Genomic DNA, 24,044 nt, shown 5'->3' on the forward strand with positions numbered 1-24,044 from the left:
AGACTCCCAAGGTTATTTCTCTTCCAGTCTTTTCTTCTAGTCTTTAAATTCGTATATCCGTCTGTCTATTCGTTATCTCCATTTGGAGGTCTAATAGACATCTCAATTTTCACATATCCAAAAATAAACTGCTGATCTTTGTCCCCAAATCTGTTCCACCCTTGTCTTAACCCCTTTTAGTTGATGGCAATTCCATCCTTCCAGCTGCTCAGCCAAAAGACGTTGAGCCTATCTTTAATCCCTCTCTTTCTTTTGCATTCCATAGGCAATCTGTTAAATCCTTTAGACTCCACCAATAATATATCCAGATCCCCTTTCATCACCTCTACTCCTGCCGGTCAGATCCATGCCACCATCATCTTTCCCTTGAATTACTGTGCAGAGTGAGCATCCCAAATCTGAAGATCTGAAATCCAAAATGTGCCAAAATCTGAAACATTTTGAGTGCAGACATGAGCTCCAAGGAAATGGTCATTGGAGACTCTTAGATTTCATATTCTTGGATTTGGGATGCTCAACCAATAAGAATGCAAATGTGCCCAAATCTGAAGAGAAAATCTGGAATCTGAAACACTTCTGGTCGAAGCGTTTCAGACAAGGGATCCCCAGCCTGTATTAACCTCTCATTAATTTCATTGCTTTAGCCCTTGCCATCCTTCACTCTTAACACAGTGGGTGGAGTGGTCCTCCTAGGTTGTCCCCCTCCTGCTGTTCACAACCTTGCATGTTCCCTCTTTCATTCAGAGTAAAGCCCACTGTCCTCACAGTGACTCATAAAGCACAGAAGCTGACTCCCTTCTGCCTTTACCTCATCTCCTCTTGCTGCTCCTCTGCTACTGGGCTCCAGCCACACAGGCTGCCTTGCTCGCTCTTGAGCATTTTATTCACAGCCTTCGCCTTGGCACCTTTGCACTGGCTGTGTCTTCTGTTCCTTCCCATTGGCTAACTTCTCACCTCCGTCCAGTCTTTATTCACTCAGACATCATCTTCTCAGTGAGTCCTGTGTCTTCACATTGTCTTTCCTCTGCCTGCCCTGGCATCCTGGTCTTCTATTTCCTACCCTACATCCCCTCACACTCCCACAGTGTTTACCACCTGATAGGGTTCGGCTCTGTGTCCTCACCCAAACCTCATCTTGTAGCTCCCATAATAACCACGTGTCGTGGGAGGGACCTGGTGGGAGATAATTGAATCACAGGTCAGGTCTTTCCCATGCTGTTCTTGTGATAGTGAATAAATCTCATGAGATCTGATGGTTTTAAAAACGGGAGTTTCCCTGCAGAAGCTCTCTGTTTGCCTGCTGCCATCCATGTAAAATGTGATTTGCTCCTCCTTGCCTTCCACCATGATTGCGAGGCATCCCCAGCCACATGGAACTATAAGTCCATTAAACCTTCCTTTCATAAATTGCCCAGTCTCAGGCATGTCTTTATTAGCAGTGTGAAAACAGACTAACCCTCTAACATACTGTATAATGTATGTAATTATTCCATCTCTTGTTTATTGTCTTGTCTCCCCCATTGGGATGAGAAAGCTGACATTTTTTTCTTTTTCATCAGTTTATTAGAAGCCCTTAGAACGGTGCCTTGCACAGAGTAAGTTCTCAATAAACATTGGTCAACTTCATTTAATACAGAATAAGTCAAAGGAACTAGCATTAAGTACAACAAACAGGTTAGATAGCCCTATACTGAAAAACTGTACAGTCCATAGTACAGAGAGAGATTGGTTCCACTTAACTAATTCTATGTTACAAACCACGGCTGTATGTTGTGGCTAAAACAATATTATTTTGGGGGTTGATGAGCTCAGCTGGGAGTTTCTCACTTGGAGTTCCTCATACATACAGTCAGATGGTGGTGGCTGGAGTGAACTGAGGGCTCCTTCATTTACACAACTGTTACCTGGGCTTGGAGCTGGAAGGTTGGGGGCTGGCCAAGTGTCTCTTTCTCTAATTGTTACATTTACTTGGCTAGCTTGGGATTCCTCAGAGCATAGCAGTGGTCATGATTTCTTACATGGCAGTGAGATTCGCATAGAGCAAGTGTTTCAAGAGGCCCAAGTGGCAGCTACAGATCTTCTTATAGCCTTTGAAGCCTCAAAACCATTTTTACCACTTAATGTGGGAATATGGCATGCACATACAAGGAGGGAAGGAATTGGTGATCCCCCTTTTAGAGACAATCTCCCCCAAGAGTAATGAACTCATAGACAGAATGAACTTATGAATAAAAGGTTATGGGAAGATAGAGGTTAAGCAGTATTGGATGATGATTGAGATGAATGATTGTGTCTCTGGTCAGATTACCTTAAACAAGTCCTGATTTTTCTATATACTAGTTATCTGATCTTAGACAAATTACGAACATTTAATATTCAGTTTATCATCCAGAAACTATGGATAAGTAAACTTAGATTACTAGGCTTTTCTGCCGTTGGGCATATTTGGTGGGAAAATTTGAGACATGTCATTAAGGAAAATGAAAGTTGATTTAATCAAACTAATTAGTTATATTGAGAATATTACATTTCCAGTCATTTTGGAAACAAGTTAGAAATTGAAATAAAAGCAGAAAATACCAGTAGTTGGTGAGTCTAAGCTTTATGACCATGGAGAGATGCTCATTCAAGTCTCTGGCCTTGAATACATGCACAGGTGATGAAAAATGCCATAAAATGCCTGTCACTTAGTTCTTTGACTTTTTTAGTATTATTGACTATGTATCTGATAGTTACAGATAAAGGATACTTATTACAGATGGACTTTTACTTTGTTTACATATCTGTTCTTTAATGATATAAATGTGTTTATTGACAAACTCGAGAAAAATTTCACTTCTTTTGGATGAATTCTGCTGCCACTGAAAAGCATACCTTTTTAGCGGTATTATGCAATGTTGGATGGCTTTGCAAAACCAATGCCAGATTCTTAAAAGGAAAGTCATGGAAAGGCTTTCAAAGTAACCACTTGTGCCTGTTGTTCTTACAAAGCAGCAGTTAATTTGCTTCTGAGTATCTGTAAGTGAAGAATTTTTGGCTTCTTTTTGAGACTGTTTCCTAATCTTATGCCAATACTTAGTTCTATTTGTACTAGGTACAATCCTAGTTCACTAAAACCATGGAGTAAGAGCGCTTTCTTCTAATCATTTGTCTTAGACTTAGGCAACAAATATAACTAATTTCTGGGTTTTAACTTTTTTTCTTTTTCTTTATAATTATCGCCCAAGTTTTTTTTTATTTTTAAATTTTTATTTTTTTACTATGATAACTGAGGGTGATAGAAGGATCACTGAACTAACTAAAAGTCAGATGATCTGGGTTTTAGTTTTTTAACATATAGAATCTTTTGTCTATTAGTGTAATTGTCACTATTTCACTTTCTTGGTGCGGTACTATAAGGATGAAATGAATGAAGAATTGCTTTAAAAGGATAAAAACCAAACAGCATTCAAATACAAGGTATTTTTATAATGGAAAGAAGATATGTTTATTTTACACAGTTTTGAAGAGGTTGAAGACTTAAATTGGGCTGAAACCCTTTGATGCTATGTAGATAGAATTTCCTCTATTTAGTCATGAGAATAGACATTGTAAGACAAATGGCATGATGTCTATTTTTCCTGCCTCATTTCTTTTTTTTTGTTTTTGTAGTTGTTTTCTCTTTTTTCAGATGAATGTCCTTATCTCCTCCTTTTCTAACACCCAGTACACACATTTACCCACAAATGCTTTTTGTTTTTGTCTTAAAAGGGAGCTACCATTAAGAAGGATGAGCAGACCGGGGCGATCATTGTGGCCAGAATCATGAGAGGAGGAGCTGCAGATAGAAGTGGTGAGACTTTAAATGTTAACCAAGTACAGACTAATCACGTGTTTCGTGTGTAGCATTTCCAGTAGATAACTAAGAGGATAACCATCTTTGGATCTAATACAGCAGAACAAGTAATAAGAGATTTTTCTCTGTGTTGAATTGTGAGAGCCTATTTAAATAAATGATAGATAAACATTACTCTATGGTCTTCTTGTACACAAGCATCCAAAGCTATCTTAAAACTTGTGGGCCGGGCGTGGTGGCTCACGCCTGTAATCCCAGCACTTTTGGAGGCCAAGGCGGGTGGATCAGGAGTTCAGGAGATCAATACCATCCTGGCTAACACGGTGAAACCCTGTCTCTACTAAAAATACAAAAAAAAAAAAATTAGTCAAGTGTGGTGGCGGGCACCTGTAGTATCAGCTACTTGCGAGGCTGAGGCAGGAGAATCTCCTGAACCTGGGAGGCGGAGGTTGCAGTGAGCCGAGATTGTGCCACTGCACTCCAGCCTGGGTGACAGAGCGAGACTCCATCTCAAAAAAAAAAAAAAAAAATCTTGTTTCTGTGTTTCTCAATTGAAAAGTACTGCTAAGAGCATGCAGCCTTTAAGATAAATAAAAATTATTTTATTAGTATATTAGTATAAGATATCAGTAATGTGCATTTCTAGACAAAGACCAAGCTCCTGTTACCATTTCTTGGCCAGCATTACTATGTTGTGGTCTTTGAGTCACTGCTATGGAGAGGCATAGAGGCTGAAACCTGAGACGTGTGAAGGTCTCCTTTCCAATCGTTACATGTATTAAGGGAACCTAACAATGCTTTACTTATGGAAACAGCTGCAAATTACAGTTTCGGTTGTGGGTAACACTGCTAATTTACAAAATCTCCTATTTCTCAGGTCTTATTCATGTTGGTGATGAACTTAGGGAAGTCAACGGGATACCAGTGGAGGATAAAAGGCCTGAGGAAATAATACAGATTTTGGTAAGCTGTAAATTTCTTTTAAAGGTACAATAAAAATAAAATCGAATCACTGTATTTCAGACTTTTAGACTTGGTTTGACATAGACAGGATTTGTATTAAGCAGTGCAGGGTTCGAACACTTAATCTCTGTGTGTTCTTGGAAAATACTTTAATCTATTCATGCCTCAGTGTTTTCATTTACAAAATGAGAATAAGAGGTAACTATCCATCTGGAGTGTTGTGAGGATTAAATGAGATAGTATATATAAAGAGTTTTAGGGCCGAGTGTGGTGGCTTATATCTGTAATCCCGGCACTTTGGGAGGCTGAGACAGGTGGATCACCTGAGGTCAGGAGCTTAAGACCAGCCTGGACAACATGGTGAAACCCATCTCTACTAAAAATACAAAACAAAATTAGCTGCACGTGGTGGCAGTCACCTGTAGTCCCAGCTACTTGGGAGGCTGAGGCAGGAGAATCGCTTGAACCCAGGAGATGGAGGTTGCAGTGAGTCGAGATCACACCACTGCACTCCAGCCTGGGCGTCATAGCAAGACTTTGTCTCAAAAAAAAAAAAAAAAAAGAGTTTAGTACCTGTCCCTGTCCCAAGTCTATACTTAGCAGATGGCATCTACACTGTGGCTGGTGATGCATTTATCTTTGTCTTCCTCCCATTGACACAGTCATATTCCATGCTATAGATCATAGGAATACAAATTAGTCAAACTAATTTAGATGTCTTTTGAAATCTGACACTTGAATAAAATTATTTTATGCCTTGGAAATATTAATTCTAAAGTTCATTTGTAAGATAAAAGGAAGGGAAACTCTCTTTTATATGTGAAAACATACTGGAAACCTATACCAACTAGAAGAGGTTTGAGTGTGTCTCAAAAACAGATCTCTGTATATATGAAAATTTAGTATATGGTTAAGGTGGCATTTTAAATCAGTGGGAAAACAGTGGAACATTTCATAGATGGTATCAGGTTAATGGCGCAGAAAAAATAAGGTCAATCCTTGTTTTACACAATACATAAAAATAAATTCCCAACAAATTAAATAAGTGCAAAAAAACCCAAAAATTGCACAATAAAATGTAATATACAATTTTTATAATTATAAGGTAGAAAAAGATTTTTTAACCTTGATATGAAAGTCAAATAGAAAAATAACAGATGTGTCTACTAGAATTCAAAACTTTCTTTATAGAGAAAAGGTGCCATAAAGAAACATCAAAGACAAATGAGATTGTATGAAAAATATTTTCAATATATATAATAAAAGGCTAATGTTTCAAAATATATAGAGATGATAAAAATCAATAAGAAAAACATTTACAGAAAAATCAGCAGTGCATATGGACAAATACTTTACAAAAGAAAACATAGATGTCTGGAGACACGAAGGTGATGCCAAGCCCAGGGCAGGCTTGATCCCCTCAAAGCATTTTCAGGATATGAGATTGGAAAGCTTGATGATGCCTAGAGTTGGTCAGGGTATAGGAAAATAGGTATATTTATATGATTTGGGGATGGGATAAATTGTTAGTAGAACTTTTTGAGATCTGAAACTATCAAAATTTTAAATGTGCATACCCTTTAGTTGGAAGTTAATCCTCAAGCAATAATTTGGTAAATGTGTATAAACAAAATTTTTCAAAAATATTCGGAAACTACCTAGAAAGTTGCGTTGATCAAATAATCATTCATCCATATGCTAGATTATTGTGAGGCAATGACAATGAGAGATAGACCTATATGGCTCAGCAGTAATAGTAATAACAATTGAGTCCTTATTAAATGACACTGTTGTAAGGACCATAGATCGATTTAAAAAAAAAAACACACAGACACAAACTAGAAAAATAAGAGGAGATTATAGAAAAGACTTTTGTTTTCTCTCTACCAATGCAATTCAGTATTACAGTATGAGAATTCTTTATAAGATTTGTGAGCGCCTTCTACAATAAGCAATAGCAATGATATTACCATTTTGAAATAAATCAACCCTTTATAAAATTCTATTATTTAAACTATCAGAATCCCATTTTACTTAACTTGCTGTGTTGCACTAGAGCTGACTTCTTAAGGCTCACCAGAGCTGACTGTGTGATGCACCATTTCCCAACTCAGCTTTCAGCAACTTCATGCTGGTGAATTGAAATTGACTATAGTGAAAGTATTTATACCATGGAAATTGACAGACAGTACACATCAGAGCCTTTTTTTTTTTTTAAATAAATGGAGTCCTGGTTTACCAGTGCACCACAGATAGTGAGACTCAGAGATATGTCTTGCCCTACCCCCCTTCCTTTCATATCTTTCAAATGTGCCAAGTATTTAGTGCTTTTATGGAGCTTACAAATTAGCAGGAGTAACATATATGAAATAATGGCATAATTAAATATGGCTACAATACATGGTAAAAAGAGAGAGACAGAGAATGACATCAGACTACATTTAAAGAGAAATCCTATCTGAGATAACAAAAACTTGTGGGTGCTGGTACTTATTTTAATGAAGTTGGAATAGATACTCAGTCTTTTCATCTTTCAATTAATCTATTATGTTGGATATTTTACTCGCTCACCAGAATACAATAGATATGAATGTTCTTTATTTTTTTTTTTCTGATGGGCATTGCCACTAATTGAATCATGTATTTATAACTGCACTACTGACATTATAGGTGTTTTGTCCCCCAAAACATGGATGCTGATACTTAAATGTAACTGTCTGAACCTTGTACATTATTCTTTAAAAAAAAAAAATAAAAAGCGTCTTGCTCTGTCACCTAGACTGGAGTGCAGTGGTGCGATCACAGCTCACTGCAGCCTTGAACTCCTGGGCTCAAGAGGCCTTAGCTTCATCACCACGCTTGGCTAATCTTTAAAATTTTTTTTGTAGAGACAGGGGTTTTGCTATATTGCTGGTCTTGAACTCCTGGGCTTGGGTGATCCTGCCACCTTGCCTCCCAAAACACTGGAATTACAGACACGAGCCACTGCACCCAGACCTTTATACATTATCTATTCTAGTCATTGAATACTGTGTTTATTTAAGGTGTTGTGCATATTTTATGTGTTTCTATTTCGAAGAAACTTGGATGGGAATGTATTTACTTGACAGCTTGAAAGTACACAGGAAGTAAAAGTGGATTTAGGAGTTAATGTTTTTTAACTTATTCTACAAACTTCAGAGTTTTCTTTCTCACATTACAGGAATTTCTACAAAAATAGTTTCCTCCGTTTAGTCTATCTAAGAGTAGAAGCCCCAAGCTTGTAAATTTTCAGATGCATTTCACTTTCTACCTATTTTACCTTATTCTTCCTTGGGTCTGGTTTTCTTATAACTCCTTCTTTCATCTGATACCAGGCTCAGTCTCAGGGAGCAATTACATTTAAGATTATACCCGGCAGCAAAGAGGAGACACCATCAAAAGAAGGCAAGGTAATTATCGCTTAAAAACATTTCTTCGTGCGTGGGAGGGAAGTCATGTTTTGCCATCCAACACATATCCACTTTGTCACAACATATTTCTTTCAATATTCCAGTTTTAAAATTATTATGTTTGGAGTCGGAGTTAGGAGAATATAGGCCATTTCACGTTTATTTTTTATCTTTATTCATCTTTAATGAAACTTTTCTTCCAGATGTTTATCAAAGCCCTCTTTGACTATAATCCTAATGAGGATAAGGCAATTCCATGTAAGGAAGCTGGGCTTTCTTTCAAAAAGGGAGATATTCTTCAGATTATGAGCCAAGATGATGCAACTTGGTGGCAAGCGAAACACGAAGCTGATGCCAACCCCAGGGCAGGCTTGATCCCCTCAAAGCATTTCCAGGAAAGGTGAGCTGCTGGTACATAATAATGGCTTTTCTCCAGCTGACCTTTTGTTCTCTGCAAAATATCATTCTAGCATTGATGTGATAAAATATGCTATAAAACCTTGCCTTAGAATTTTTTATCCCGTGGGTTTGGATTTCTGTTTTGTCTAACTAAGTGTGATGAATGACCAAAAATAATATGACAGTACTGGGTCATATTAGATTTTTGTTATGAAGCAAATGGAAAATAGCACATTAATATCTTGAAACCATGTTGATATGAAAGGTGGAAAAAAAAAGACCAGTGGTTTTGGAGGGAGGGAAGATAATTTACAAAAATCTGAAAGTGGGTCATTTGTTTCTTAATTTGAATCTATTGCATTACATTCATTTTTTTCTCTAACCTTTAAGTTTTTTCTTAAGACTAAATATTTTGATATTGTATTCACCTCGGACCTGTGCTGAAAACTGATAGGTATGTTGACCTTCTTTCTCCCAGGAGATTGGCTTTGAGACGACCAGAAATATTGGTTCAGCCCCTGAAAGTTTCCAACAGGAAATCATGTAAGTTTGTTAATAAGAATGCAGAGAAACCAAACCCTGATGTTTATTTTTGACTATTAAAGCAGGTGCTCGTGGCAGAACAAAGGGTCCTATTACCCTAGCAATAACTTTGGGATCATCAATTCTCAGGAACAAACAAATATGAGATTCATATTTGGAATATTAACATGAATCTTTTGAGGAAAGGGGTGGTTGAGGTTGTTAATAATAAATCCATGACTCACTCTTTAAGAAAGTGACTACTACTACTACTGTCTTTGGTTTCCAAATATAGTTATTTTATTAAATGTCACCTAAAATACAGCTCTTACTTCTTCAAAGCCAGGAAGTTTGGGTTAGGTATTTCTTGGTAAAGATTAGGGAGAAAAAAAATCTACCATTTTCTTGGGTACAAAAGTGATTGTGCTCAAGACCAATTGTTCTTAATTCCTTTCTTATCCCCAGATCATAATACTTCTGACCTTTAAGCCTATCCCTTTGGAGTTATTACCAGACTAGATTAAAAGAAAATGAGAGAAAGACAAAGGATGGCTACTGTATGACTACTGAAAAACATAGTGTGCATTTAAGTACTTTTTTTTCTCTTTCAGCCTAACCTTCTGTCAGCTTTTCTTTATTTCCCACCACCCAGCTCTTCAAGTCTGCATCCCATAAATTCCCTGTTCCTCCTCGCCTAGATGTTTCATGGTTCTAGGTATTTTAAGAGGAAAAAACCAACCCTTTGTTTTTAGCATAGAAACTGTACATTGAACAGCGAAATGACCAAATAAATGGCCCTGGAATTTTACACCAACATCTGTTTTTAGTATTGTTGCATTTTTCACATCTCCTGTGATTTCTGTCAGTTTGCAGAAGCATATAGCCCAGGAATCACATTAGAAGGAAGCCAAACTGTAGTCGAGTATAAATCTCACAAGCAGGCAAATGCTTAAAGTGGAGCACTGATTCAAAAGCCTGCTTGTCCTTGCTACATTAAGTCTAGGCACAAGGAAAAAAACCCTTGTCACAGAATGCTACAAGTCTTCTGACATCAGAAAACTTAAAGCTTTCATGAGAATATTGCACTGTTCTTAAGTGTGATGACTTTTCACTGGCCAACTCACTAACAGAAAGGAGCTTTGAGGCTCCTTGCCTGACTGGCTCTCAAAGGGATTTTTAAATAGGAGGCTTACACATTTCTAATATATTTGGTATATGTGGGATAAGATATGTGTCACTTAAAGATGAAATAAATGTAATTATACTCGAATCTGGATCCATACTCAACTCTTTTTCAGTCCTAGGCAACTTAGAAATGTACAGTTTGATATTATTATAAATTTTCATTGATTGAAAATTTTTGATAAGTGTATATGTATTTCTTTAAAAGAACTATACAAAAGGGATATGTTGCTTTTTAATAGCTCTTTCAAACTGATTTCTGTATAGATGCATATGAAGGTGAGGTGTGTGTGGGGGTATGTGTGTTTGTGTGTGTATGTAGAAGTATTAATTGTAACGGAGTCCTTTTGTATGTTGATTTGCATAATTTCTTTTTTATGTTAATACTTCAATATTTGGATCTAATAAATATTTATTCTAGCATTTACCTTTACTGAAATGTCCTCATTTGACTAATTTTGTTTTTTTTTTTTTGGCTTTTTCTGCCTCTTGAATACCATTCAGAAATGTTTGCTGGTCCTCCTCTGTTTCTTTCTCCTCTCTCTCTGTCTCTCTTATTAAACTAGAGTTTGATTCACTGCGAGACGCATTGTTTGTTTTTATATATGTTATTTATTTTCAAATAAATCTGGTCAAAATTATCCTTATTAAATCATAAACATATAACAGATATGGAGTTGTTCAGAGAGACAATATATTTCTGTGACAATTAAATAGGCAGCTAATGTCTTTATTCTCAAAGAATTGAAATTCTACTTGAAATTTCCTTGAATATTGTCTCACATAAAGTTAAAAGTTATGCGTAAATCATTGTATTGATTCTGAACATTTTAAATGGCATTTAAAAACACTTTAACCTATGTTTTGATGATGATTCTTTACCTAACTAAAACTTGTAAAGGCCATCTGATCCACTACTTTCTGGATTTCAATATTTTGTACTTAGGGTTTTGGAATAGGAAACTTACGTTATCATGCCCTTTGCTGAATTATAGGAAAATGCTATGAAGAAAAACAGCAAGTTGGTATAAAATCTTTTGTTTTTATGATTTTGAATATTAATAGAATAGGGTTGTAAAAAAAGTTTCTGATTCAATTAAAATTTATAAAGGAAGAATAATTCTATCATGTCAATGTTTATAAATTTATTTTAAAAATAAAGTGATAAAAACTTTATCCACTAATTTTTACAAGTGTACTTAACATCTAGGAGGAAATTGCAAATATAGGATTTGAAATAATGAATTTAGTCACGTAATACCATTTATGAAATTAGCCAGTTAACTTTTTTCACAAAGTGATTGCTCGTATTACTCTTTTTTAAATCTTTATTTTGCTTTTTATTTCATTTGTAGTGTATCACCATAACTTGAGTTTGCATGGAGGAAAAGTTCATGGAAGCTGGTTCTGGAACTATAGGGTTTCAGTTAATATCAACATAGAAGTAAATAAGGAAGGGCACATCCCAATCTTATTATCTTTGCATCTTTGCACTTACATTTGTGCTAGAGCTCTAGTTCTTGGCTCCAAGGTAAGTAAAATCAGGAGCCATGATAATAACAACCTCTTTAGGCTTTAAAACTAGCCTCCTTATGCAAAATTCATAAGTGCAAGTCATATTCATCTTTGTTGCTTGGTTATGTCCTCCCCTAAAGAATCTTTGTGTATCTAATACAAACCCAGAAGAATAAAAAGGCTTTTCAAACAAAAAAATAATTTACCTCTTAAAAAATTCCTGAAAACTAAAACATGACCGCTTAAACCTAAAATATTTCTAAGTCTTAAGTAGCTGGATATAAGGACTTGTCTCCTCCCCCTATTTTTTGGAAGAATTGCTTACCGAACAAAGATATTTGTAATGGAAATTTGTTTCCCTCTCTCTCCATCATCTAATGATAGGTTCCCACATAATGGATTTATATTAGTAATGCAGAGAGAAAAGCAGGCCTCAAAGTCTGATAGATTTTCTTTTATATGACCAGCTTTTAGATTATTATATAAAAGATGTAGCTTAAGTGTTCTGGAAATGAGTAAAAGTGAATCTTATGTCTCAGATAGAATGTAGGAGTACTTTTGCATGACAGAAACTTGGCAGCTTGCATTTCTTGTGTCAATATAATTTAAAGTACTCTAATTTTCTGCCTAAAACTTATTTTTATAGTTTGGTTGCATGTACTACCTAACCGTTAAGAAAGAAATATGAATTCATTTGTGGTATTGTTTGTTGCTTTTCTATTGAAATCTAAATACAAGTTAAGAATTGTCTTCCTAATGACATCAAATTAATTTAACTTCAGTAGGATGTGATTTATATTAAATATTTAAATCCAGTATATATTGTCTTCAGAAAGGAGTAAGAAAAAGCTGTTATCCAGGTAGTGTATTTTACAACAGAATATTCAAGTGTGAGTTTTTATAGTGTTCCTTTTTTTAGTTATCAAAATATAAGAACCTAAAAGTTTCTAATATTGCTGACTGAATAACCTTAATTCAAAATTTTTGTTTTACACAATAACTCTTAAAAAATTCTTGCAGTCAAAGAAACAAGAATGTACAATTTTTCAACCATTTAAAGATTAGAAGGAAAACACAAAATATTTTATTGTAGAATTTGTTTTAACCAGTCATGATTATTATTATACAGGTAAAAAGAAAACATTTAACTGAAGCCAAAGGGTATCCATTTAAGCAAGGTGTAACTTAGTTCATTCAAAGGCAAACATTTGTCAGCTGATAATCACAATAGGCAAAAAAGAATTTAAGCATTGAGTAAAATAACGAATTCACTGCACACGGTACCGGTATTTTGGAATGTGTTAACACTTAGGAATAATATATCACAGGACGCTACAAGTCATTGTAATAAAGCTTTTCAAGTTGAGTAAGCTGCTTCTTCCTGGATTCTTAAGTAATTTTATTTGTTGTTTTCATACATAAAGTTAATTCAGAAACAAATACATTGCTTATGTTGTTACATGAAGTTTGTATGTCTAAAACATTGTCAAACATTTTCTTAATATTGGTGGGGTCTTGTATAAACAGAAACACGTGGGTTTTAAAAAATACCTAACATTGGCCGGGCACAGTGGCTCACGCCTGTAATCACAGCACTTTGGGAGGCCGAGGCAGGCAGATCACAAGGTGAGGAGTTCGAAACCAGCCTAACCAACATAGTGAAACCCCGTCTCTACTAAAAATACAAAAAAATTAGCCAGGCGTGGTGGCGCATGCCTGTAATCCCAGCTACTCGGGAGGCTGAGGCAGGAGAATCGCTTGAACCTGGGAGGCAGAGGTTGCAGTGAGCCGAGATTGTGCCAGTGCACTCCAGCCTGGGCAACAAGAGTAAAACTCCATCTCAAAAAAAAAAAACAGCCTAACGTATTTTTCCCCTAGTACTAGTACTATCTGGAAGATGCCAGAGTTCAGAGTTTGGGTGGAAAGAGGTGTAGATGCACTAAGTTGTAAATTTCATATCTGATCACTTAAATCGCAAGATGGTTGAGGTGAAGAACCTTCTAACTGTTACTGCTCACACTCAGTCTCAGTGAACTGTGTTCTCCTCAGATTCCCCAAGATGTTGCTTCTCAAACACTATCAGAGTAGATGCTTCTAGTCTTTCCATTGGAAGGGTTCTCAGCCCTATTGTCTCTTGTATTTTGTCCTGGGGACTCAATGCCATGCAGGTTAGAAAGCATTGGTTAACTCTTAGGGGTCTGATCTGTGGTTGCGGATTATTGCAGACTTTTAGGAGGGATTGCGGTAGGCGGTGGGGAATTTAGGAAAGTGGTTTCTAGTATGGGGATTTAACCTTGCCCATGTGAATAATAGCACACTAATATAGACACAGTTTCTCCACTTGTCAGGAGTGTCACACATGTCCCTTGCAGAGTGACATCCAGCAGAATGGGACGTTTACTACTGCCCAGTGTGCAGGACTCACCACGTGCTTTTCACAGAACCTTTCTAGTTCATTCTCTTAAGACAGCACATTTATCTTTCTCTTTGAAAAAAAAAAAGTTTTCCTTTTTTTGAGACAGGCTTTCACTCTGTCGCCCAGGCTTGAGTGCAGTGGCACCATCATAGCTGACTGCAGCTTTGAACTCCTGGGCTCAAGTGATCCTCTTCAGCCTCCTGAGTAGCTGGGACTACAGGCGTGCGCCACCACTACCAGCTAATTTTTAAAATTTTCTGTGGAGATGGGTTCTCACTATGTGGTTCACGCTGATCTCAAACTGCTGGCTTCAAGTGATCCTCCTTCTGTGGCCTCCCAAAGTGCTGGGATTATAGGCATGAGCCACTGTGCTCAGCCACATTCGTCTTTTTGAGATCTTCTTGGCCTCCCCTTTGTGACTTTTCTAACTTTCCTCTCCTGCTCTAATGTACTTGAAGATAGCAGATGGTGGACTCTTGATAACACTGGAGAGAGGAGCTGGCCCTCCCTGGCCACTCCTGGCAGGAGACTCTCCCTTGGAATACCGAAGCTTTGGGGAGGGATGGCGGGCCGTGGGAGGTCATGCTAAGTCGATAGGAAACTTGTAAGAAACATTATGTCCCTCGACCTCTCTCCTGCCCATTTCTAGTCTGAGACTTGAGTAATCAAAACATGATTTTGTCATGATTAGCATAGCATTGAATTAAAAACTCAGACTCGAGCCAAATGGCATGGGTCCAAATCCCAGTTTTAACATGGACAAGTGTGTTGTATTTTTTTTTCTTTCTAATTAGTTCTTGAGCTCTCTCTAGAGAGTGGCTATAAACTCTAGCCCTGCCCTGATGCAGGGGAGGTGGTCGTGGCTGTCTGCAGTGTGCCTTTCATGGGATGCTTCTTTCTGGTGGAAGGCCTAATGCCTAAGTGTCCACCTGTGACCAGATGTCCTCTCTCATAAGGACTTGATTATATTGACAGACACTCTTGGGGCTCTTGTCTGACCTGTTTCCAGTTTATTCCTACCAAGATAGCCACTCTCTAGGAATGCCCTGACCAGGAAATACTGTAGATTCAGGTGTGCTGGGCAGGTGAGACACAGAGGAGGCAACGTGAAATAGTAGGGGTGCATGAAATAGCAGAGGCAGTGTATTACTCACAGATCCCAGAGAGGAGAGCAGTATACCTCGCAGGGCCAACAGGAAGAGGGGAGTTGTCTGGGACGCAGACTCAACCAGTGTGTGGGGAGCAAGAGAGATGGGGGGACCAAAGCCTTCACTGGGGTCCAGGGCATTACGCAAGCAAGCTTTCCTTCTGGGAGTTCTAAATAGTGGGTGTAAAGAAAGCAGGCATGAGTTCCGTGAAGTTATGCTGTGACTGAGAGGTGGTCACTGCAGCATAATTGCATGGTCCACGTGGGGTGTAGGGGTCACGGAGTGAGTCAAATAGGCTGTATCCGTATGTCCCATAGTGAGGTGGTCACCAGCAGGCAGTTGTATAAGGCAGATTTCTGGATGGGCTGCCTTGAGGAAGTGGGAGGAGGCAGAGAGCTTGAAGCCATGTCAAGGGCGACTAAGCCCTGTTTCTGATATGAGAAAGTTAAGCCTGGATTCACAATGGATGCTAAAGCAACATAAAATTATGAGAATTCACTATAGGGTTCTTTCTTACCTGAAAAAAAATGGGGATTATAGTACTGGACTCATAGATTGTTGGGGAATTAAATAAGTTTGTGTATTGTAGTGTACACAGAACAGTGCCTTCCACATAGTAATAATCATGTGACTATCCCAGTTCTCTTCTGAGATCAACGTTTTATATATTTTTTCCTCTTCGTTCAAACTTGCTAAGTCTGAGAAATTCTGTTTCTTTCCTTTTCTTACTGGATGTTCATTAAGCATGATACTTGCTACTGAATATATGTGTGTGGTTATATCAGTAATATAAAAATATCATTTTCTCTCTACTTAAAAATTTTATGGAGAAACATTCTTTTGCAAATTATAGCATATTCATGACATTTTATTAGAATGTGAAATATGTACTATATGTGATATAAATTACAGATTTTCTTGTGGATTGGCATTGGTGTTTTAATTTTTTGTTGGTTTTTGTGGTATGGCTTTTATCATTTGATTTCCATGGCGCTAAGTCTTTAATCGAGGGTGTAGTATTTAATCTATCCCATTGGTCCTATAAAAAAATAGACTCTATGTTTAACATCCCACTTTATAATGGAGTACCTGAGATTTCAAAGTGACCCATCCGATGTCCATCATGCCTAGCTGTTTGCCTAAGCCACATCATATCGTTTATTTCTTGTTTTCTAACCATTTGCTTTAGATGCGCGTGACAGGTCAGAGTTACTAAGACATGTGCTTAACTAAAGTCACAACTTGGGTGATTCAAAGCACGAGCCTGAATGATAATAATGATTTGCTTGCGATATTTGCTAATACTGGTCAAACCAAGCCAACATAGTTTAAGGATCCATAGGTGTTTGAAAAATAAAAATACAGTGGTATACACCTTCCTGGAAGTGTTTTCTTTGGCCGCTATTCTGTAGCTTGGATGGATGAGGGGAGAACTGTTCTGATCACTCCTGTTTGCTCTGAGGTCATTGTAGTGAAATGCTTTGTTCCTTGACTCATAGTTAGATTTGCCTCTGTAATATTGCCAGTATTTTTTCCACCCTTAACTGAAAGCGAGTCTCTGAAGTCACATTTAACTTTTAAATTGATATCCTATTAGTAATTTAGGAAGAGTTTAGGATTACTTTCTAAAATACCTTTCATCAGATAATATAGACAGAATAAAAATAAATGATTCTGCATAACTCATTTGATATGTGTATAACATTGATAATTGTCAGGTTATTGTTAAATTTACAGGATATTTAGATATGTTAAGGATAAAATTTGTTGTTTCTAATATCCTTTTTTCTTTCCACTATTTTTATCGAGAAATTTCTTTTAAGTGTTGAACAGATTGATTTACAAACAAAACTGTTCTATGAAAATAAATATAATCCCCTTATTAAAGACATCATTTTGAAAAAAATGCTGAAGGTTTTTGTTCTGGTTATTTTTCCCATTTGGTTATTTAATAAGCTATGTAAGGACTGTGTTTTGACAACTTAAGTGTATGCATTCTTTTTAAAACAAGGCTGCAGTGCAGCCTAAAATGTAGTTTTTCATAAATTCTATTTATTTGTTGACTGATAATTTTGAAACATTTAAAATACATTTGTTTTTTCCTTTGGCTTTGCTAAGATGAGGAAACAGTTGAGTGTGGTAGGTGGATTTTTTTTTTCCTTTGGGTGCAACATCTTCCTATTCTAATGGTATTTTCTGCACATTTAATCATTTCCTTTCTCATTTTCTTTGTGCTTCTCAGAGGAAATTAAAGGTACATGTATAATAAGTTACCCTGCATAGTCTAGTCATTTTATTTAGTGCACATATATGTAGGATTAAATTGAATATAACAATCAACTTACAAATGTACTCTGTTGTGCATCCAAACTTCCATCTTGACGTTACAATACCAAAAATTGTGGTTGCACTTTGTTTTAGAAAGAAATATGCATTTTTTTTGCTTTATGCAGCAGAAATATAGAATGTAATCTGAAATAATACATTATATTTTTATTCTGTCAGTAGTCTTAAATGTGAATGAAATAAACAGTATTATTCAAATGTATTGACAGGCGTATTTTGATGTAGGATCTAGGGGAACCTTCTCAATTATTTGATTTCTGTGCAGTCTATGCTGCTAGTTCCACAAGAAAGAGGCCTAAAATATTAAGTACCCCACTACTTAAATAAAGTTTTTAAGATATGTATAGCCTAGTATTCATGTGACTTAAAAATACTAGTACATTGCTTACTTTACAAATGTTTTTATCAGTTCTTTAAAAGAAATAGCAATATTTCATTCCCCTGTTACTCCCAACATGAAATCTCTTCTTATCAATAGAAAGGACATATTTTCATCATAACCTTTCTGTCTAATCCAATGAGCCAAAATAAGTGCTGTATTTTTACCTATTATCTAAGAGCCTGATTTACAAAAATAAATGTACTTTGGGGGATCAAGTGGCATCATTTTCTTAACTTTAAAAATATAGGTCGGGCATGGTGGCTCACGCCTGTAATCCCAGCACTTTGGGAGGCCAAAGTGGGCGGATCACCTGAGGTCAGGAGTTCGAGACCAGCATGGCCAACATGGCAAAACCTTGTCTCTACTAAAAGTACAAAAATTAGCCGGGTGTGGTGGCGCATGCCTATAATCCCAGCTACTCAGGAGGCAGAGGCAGGAGAATCGCTTGAACTCAGGAGCGGAGGTTGCAGTGAGCCGAGATTGCACCATTGCACTCCATCCTGGGCAAAAGAGTGAGACTCCATCTCAAAAAAAAAAAAAAAAGAAGAAAATAGGAACCTCTCAGACAAGTCTCGTATAATTTTCTTGGAACTGCATCAAGAAACCACTGAAGAAAGTTGGGGGAATTAAAAAAAACCCTGCATGATGTTTCAAAATATCACTTTAAACTTAAATATAAAACAAACTGTTTTATGTTTAAGAGTGGCATTGCAAGGGCTGTTCTATGCTGTGCTTTACCTAATTGTTTTAAGTGGTTTTTTTTTTTTTTTTTTTTTTTTTTTTTGCATCTGCGGCTGGCCTTCTAACTGTTCTGCTTTATTTCTTGGCTTTTGTTCTGTATGCTTTTACACTCCATCCAGAAGATGCTGACTATGCTGGTAACAACAGTGGAACCTATATAGGTGAGCACTTGGCCACGGAGGAGGATCTCTTTCTTTCTGTTGCTTTCCTCGAAGTCATTACCTCATTTTATCTGAAATGAGCGCATTTGCACTCGCATGCTCTGAGATTCGGTGGGGGTGGCATGCACCTTCACGTTACACAGGCTCAATGGGCTGGACACAATGGGTTTCCTAGTGTGCTTTGGTTATTATATTCCAGAAACATTCCCAGATGCCCTATCTTTATATTAATCTAATTTATATTTTTGATATAAGATAAAAATAATTGTATAATTTTTGATAGAGGGTGGAAAAGCATCCTATTGGCACTAAGCAATTTTACACAATTAATGGCATCTGGACTTTTCTAATTACCTAGTTAATTGTGAATTAATCAACACTTCTAAATAACCTTTTTCTTCCCGACAACTTTCTGCTTATTTGTTGTTGTTGTTGTTGTTTTTGAGATGGAGTCTCACTCTGTTGCCCAGGTTGGAGTGCAGTGGCACAGTCTCGACTCACTGCAACCTCTGCCTCCTGGGTTCAAGTGATTCTCCTGCCTCAGCCTCCTGAGTAGCTGGGATTACAGGCACCCACCACCACGCCTGGCTTATTTTTGTATTTTTAGTAGAGACAGGGTTTCGCCATGTTGGCCAGGCTGGTCTCAAACTCTTGACCTCAAGCGATCTGCCCGCCTCGGCCTCCCAAAATGCTGGGATTACAGGTGTGAGCGACCGAGACTGGCCACTTTTTGTTTATGCTTTTTTATGACTTCTTATTCCCACAGCCTCCTCCTAAGTAAACATTGACTGAACAGCCCCAAATATAATTAAGCCTTATGACCAACTTTCTAATCTGTACTGGCAGGAAAAAATTCTAGTTTGGAGATGCCAAGGGTTGTTATACACGAAAATATTTAGAAATTGCTCAAGGCATTAAAATGATCTTCCCCAATGTTTTACCTTCAAATTTTCCCACTCTTGCTACATCCAGGCATCATGACAAACTCTCTGCTTTTAGTAGTGAGAGGGAATGAATGGTGAATTTAATTTAATTTTATTTTATTTTATTTTATTATTATTTTATTATTTGAGACAGGGTCTGGCTCTGTCACCCAGTATGGAGTGCAGTGGCGTGATCTCGGCTCTGTGCAACCTCCACCTCCCAGGCTCAAACCATCCTCCCACCTCAGCCTCCCAAGTAGCTTGGACTACAGGCCTGCACCACCATGGCCAGCTAATTTTTTTGTATTTTTGGTAGAGATGGGGTTTCACCATGTTGCCCAGGCTGGTCTCAAACTCCTGAGCTCTAATGATCCACTTGCCTCGGTCTCCCAAAGTGCTGAGATTATAGGCATGAGCCACTGTGCCCAACCAGAAACACATTTAGAGATCAGCTGCTTCAGCTCTCTTATTTTAAGATTAATAATTATGTATGATGATAATATCTCCTGGTTATTGAAGAAATGAACCAGAGCCTGTATTTGGTATTTACTGTGTATTATCTCTAATACTGTGAGGTTAGTGGTATTGTATTTATTTTAAGAAAAGGAAACAAAGGTCTAGAAAGTTTACAGTATTTACCCAAGGACTCAAAGATGGTAAATGGAGCATCCTGAAGTCACATCCCCATCTGCAGAGACAGAATATTTGTACTGTGTGTTTTACAATTGCTGCTTTTTGATTTTTCATTTTACAAAACAAACTAGAAAACCCTTTGCAGACATATGGAGTATTTCAATTTCTAGGCTAGAGAAAATCTACTAAGTAAGAATTGGATGATGAGAGAGATTTTATTAAAATTGTATTCTTTACTCATTTCAGAATAATACAGTGTGCCAGATACCCGGTACATCCATTAACACCTCCCCCTACATCACCAGAAACTGTAATGGCTTAAAACAGCAAGCATTTATTCTCATGATACTGTGGTCGGCAGTGTGGTTCTTCTGGCCTGGGTCAGCTTGGTGGATCTGTTCAGGCTGGGGTCTTGGCTGGGGTCTGGTTGGTTTGGGGGTGCTCAGGTGGGTGAACTTGTTTCTGTTTCATGGAGTGTTTCACCTTTCCCAAAGCTAGCCCATGCAGTGGTCTCAGAGTTCCAGAGAACAGCAAAAGAAAACAGTCTCCAGGATGTAAATGCTCAGGAAGCTTCTGCTTGCATCAAATCTGCTAATATCTCATTGGATGAAACAAGTCTCATGGCCAAGCCAGGGTTACTGTGGAAGGAGAGCCCCTGGGAGCTTGGGTACAGGGGGGTGTGAAGACATGGATGGCCATCACTGCATGCTTCTGCTTCTCTCAAAAATAGAAAGAGTGGTACCTGCTCCCTAACTTTAAGGGCCTATACTCAGTCAATCAGACAGTAGGGATTATAGAAAACTGTGGCATAAAGCACTATCTGATGACTGTCACATAAAATGCTGTGATTCAGAGAAGGTGGTGATCATCATAGCCTGAAGCAACCAGGGACCCAGTCCTACAAGAGAGGCCATTAGAGCTGGGCACCAAGGGTTAGCTGTAATTCCAGGTAGCGTGGGGGATAAAGATAGAAGAAAATAGCATGGAAAGAGCAATGGACATATTTAAGTTCAATGATATCTAGATGGTGGGCCTGGAAATTTAGTTTGGTACTGGATAATGTGAGATCATAAGTTTTAGGTTAAGTAATTGACACATTTATTAAAGTTTTGCCAGATTTTGGCACTCAGTGTTATTCTTTGTATAAAATTTCGTCCAAAGAACAAAATATGGATTTTAAATCTGTGTCTCTCTTCCAGCATTTAGGAGTTTTGTAAAATGAGTATTTAATCAGTAGATGTATTATATTATACATTGACGTGCAAAAGGAAGGGGTGATCAGAAATATGGGTTTCTTTAGAGCACATAAAGACAATGAGTTCTGACAAAATGCCATTGAATTTGGCAACGCGGAATCACTGATAACATCTGAGAAACATTTTCACCGGAAGCCAAATTGCAAGGTGTCAAGGAGTGACAGAGTTGACAGCAGAGGAAGGATTGCCGTTGAGTCCGAGGCAGTTTTTATAGTTGAGGATAGGAGTGCTCCAGTGGGAGAGAGGATAATATGACCATTTTTATAGGCAGAGATGACCGAGCCAATGGTAAATAATTGAATATCTGAAAAAGGAAATAATTGTGGTTAACTGTAAATGATTCAAAGCTTCTAAATAACTTTTTCTTTCAAATATCTTTTTGATTATGTTTTCTTATGACTTCTTATTCCCATAACCCCTCTAAATAACCATTGGCTAAACAGCCCCCAATATAATCAACTTATGATTAACTTTCTAAGGAAATCTCCAGTTTGGAGATGCCAAGGGATGTTATTAATATAAACAAAAGCAGGACTACCTAGAAATTGTTACAGGCATCTTATCTTCACCTACACTTCTCTTCTGATTTTCTCACCACTGCTGTAGATAGGTATCCTGGTAAGTTCTCTGCTTTTAGTAGTGAGAGGTAATAGTCTAGAAGCACAGTTTTAGCGATCAATTCCATTGGAGAAAAAAGTCCAAATAAGACTAGATTGGGTGGAATTAAGACTGTGGGAGGGTTTAGATAAAATAATTTGGCACTAGCAGGTGAAGTTAAGCATACAGATATCCCATGGCCCAGCAAAATTATTTCTTTGGAAAAGGTGGTGAGCTTTGTGCTTCCAAGAGACCATTCTACATCAGACAATTACAGAAGAAAACAGGGGACCATCTAAGTAGAATGAGAATAGCATGAATCATGTGATAATTCATATCAAACTGGTGGCTCACAGACACTCTGCAGACTGTTTTGGGACAAAGATCCATATTTTTTGTTAGACCTACAAACTGAGAAATTTCATATGAAAATTTCTGGCTCCTTTGGCAGAACAAAAGGTTTGTGCAAAATAGGCCTTCATTTCCTGATGTTAATAATTAGCTGAGGCAGAGCGTGGTGGCTCATGCCTGTAATCCCAGCACTTGCACTTTGGGAAGCCAAGGCCAGTGGATCATCTGAGGTCAGGAGTTCAAGACCAGCCTGGCCAATGTGACGAAACCCCTTCTGTACTGAAAATACAAAAATTAGCTGGGCATGGTGGCACACACCTGTAATCCAAGTTACTCAGGAGGCTGAGGCAAGAGGATTGCTCGAATTTAGGAGGCGGAGATTGCGGTGAACTGAGATCACGCCATTGCATTCCAGTATGGGTGACAGAGCCAGATTCTGTCTCAAAATAATAATAATTAGCTGAGCTGCATTATAAATGATTCCTTAATGGAGAGATTAAGAGCACTCCAGTTCATCGCAGTCCACACCATTCCTCATTACTTGCCAATTCCAAGACAGGTTGTCAGTTGCCATTCTCCTAACAGTTGTACTGGTGCTTGTGCTATAATAGCAAAGTATTTCTTTGTATCCATATTTTCAACCATGGGAAAGTAAAGGTAACCCAAGAGTATTTCTAGAAAAATGAGACAACATGTTTCTTCAAGGGCTGATGTTGTGCAAAATGTATTCTTATTGGCAGGTGGATAACTTAAGGTCTTTCTGCCTACCTGGCTTTGACAGGGGTTTTTGTTTTGTTTTGTTTTGTTTTGTTTTGTTTTTTGAGATGGAGTCTCACTCTATCGCCAGGCTAGAGTGCAGTGGCGCGATCTTGGCTCACTGCAACCTCCGACTCCCTGGTTTAAGCGATTCTCCTGCCTCAGCCTCCCAACTAGCTGGGATTATAGAGTACAGCTATTCACTCCATTCAACTCTTGGTCTTAGAAAAAATAGCTTCATTTCCATCCTTGAGTATGGCAAAGGGAGAAATGTGACCAATGTGTTTTAGTATATGTGCACCATGACAGCATTTCTTTATGTCCTCCTGGTCTAAATACTTATTCTAATGTGTGCAAGAGACAACCACAGGGTTTGTGCACCTGGAAGTTCCTTGAGATACCACCAAGATTAGGAAACCTGGGAGGGTACCTGAGAAGAGGGTCATATGATATAAAAAGACTTTTAAAAAGAATACATCCTTCCACA

At 37.6% G+C, this 24,044-nt stretch overlaps 1 protein-coding gene across 3 annotated transcripts in view; it reads left to right on the forward strand.

The window, feature by feature from the left end:
- MPP7 (MAGUK p55 scaffold protein 7) overlaps positions 1 to 24,044 on the forward strand; it is a 259,047-nt gene that overhangs the window by 180,846 nt on the left and 54,157 nt on the right. For all 3 annotated transcript variants that reach the window (XM_004049214.5, XM_055352420.2, XM_055352422.2), the window contains exons 7-11: positions 3,751 to 3,832; positions 4,713 to 4,798; positions 8,155 to 8,229; positions 8,433 to 8,629; positions 9,107 to 9,171. In XM_004049214.5, the coding sequence (XP_004049262.1) occupies positions 3,751 to 3,832; positions 4,713 to 4,798; positions 8,155 to 8,229; positions 8,433 to 8,629; positions 9,107 to 9,171 (505 nt within the window). The remainder of the gene's footprint in view (positions 1 to 3,750; positions 3,833 to 4,712; positions 4,799 to 8,154; positions 8,230 to 8,432; positions 8,630 to 9,106; positions 9,172 to 24,044) is intronic.

The sequence above is a fragment of the Gorilla gorilla genome, chromosome 8, assembly GCF_029281585.2.
Source record: "Gorilla gorilla gorilla isolate KB3781 chromosome 8, NHGRI_mGorGor1-v2.1_pri, whole genome shotgun sequence".
Classification (NCBI taxonomy): domain Eukaryota; kingdom Metazoa; phylum Chordata; class Mammalia; order Primates; family Hominidae; genus Gorilla; species Gorilla gorilla.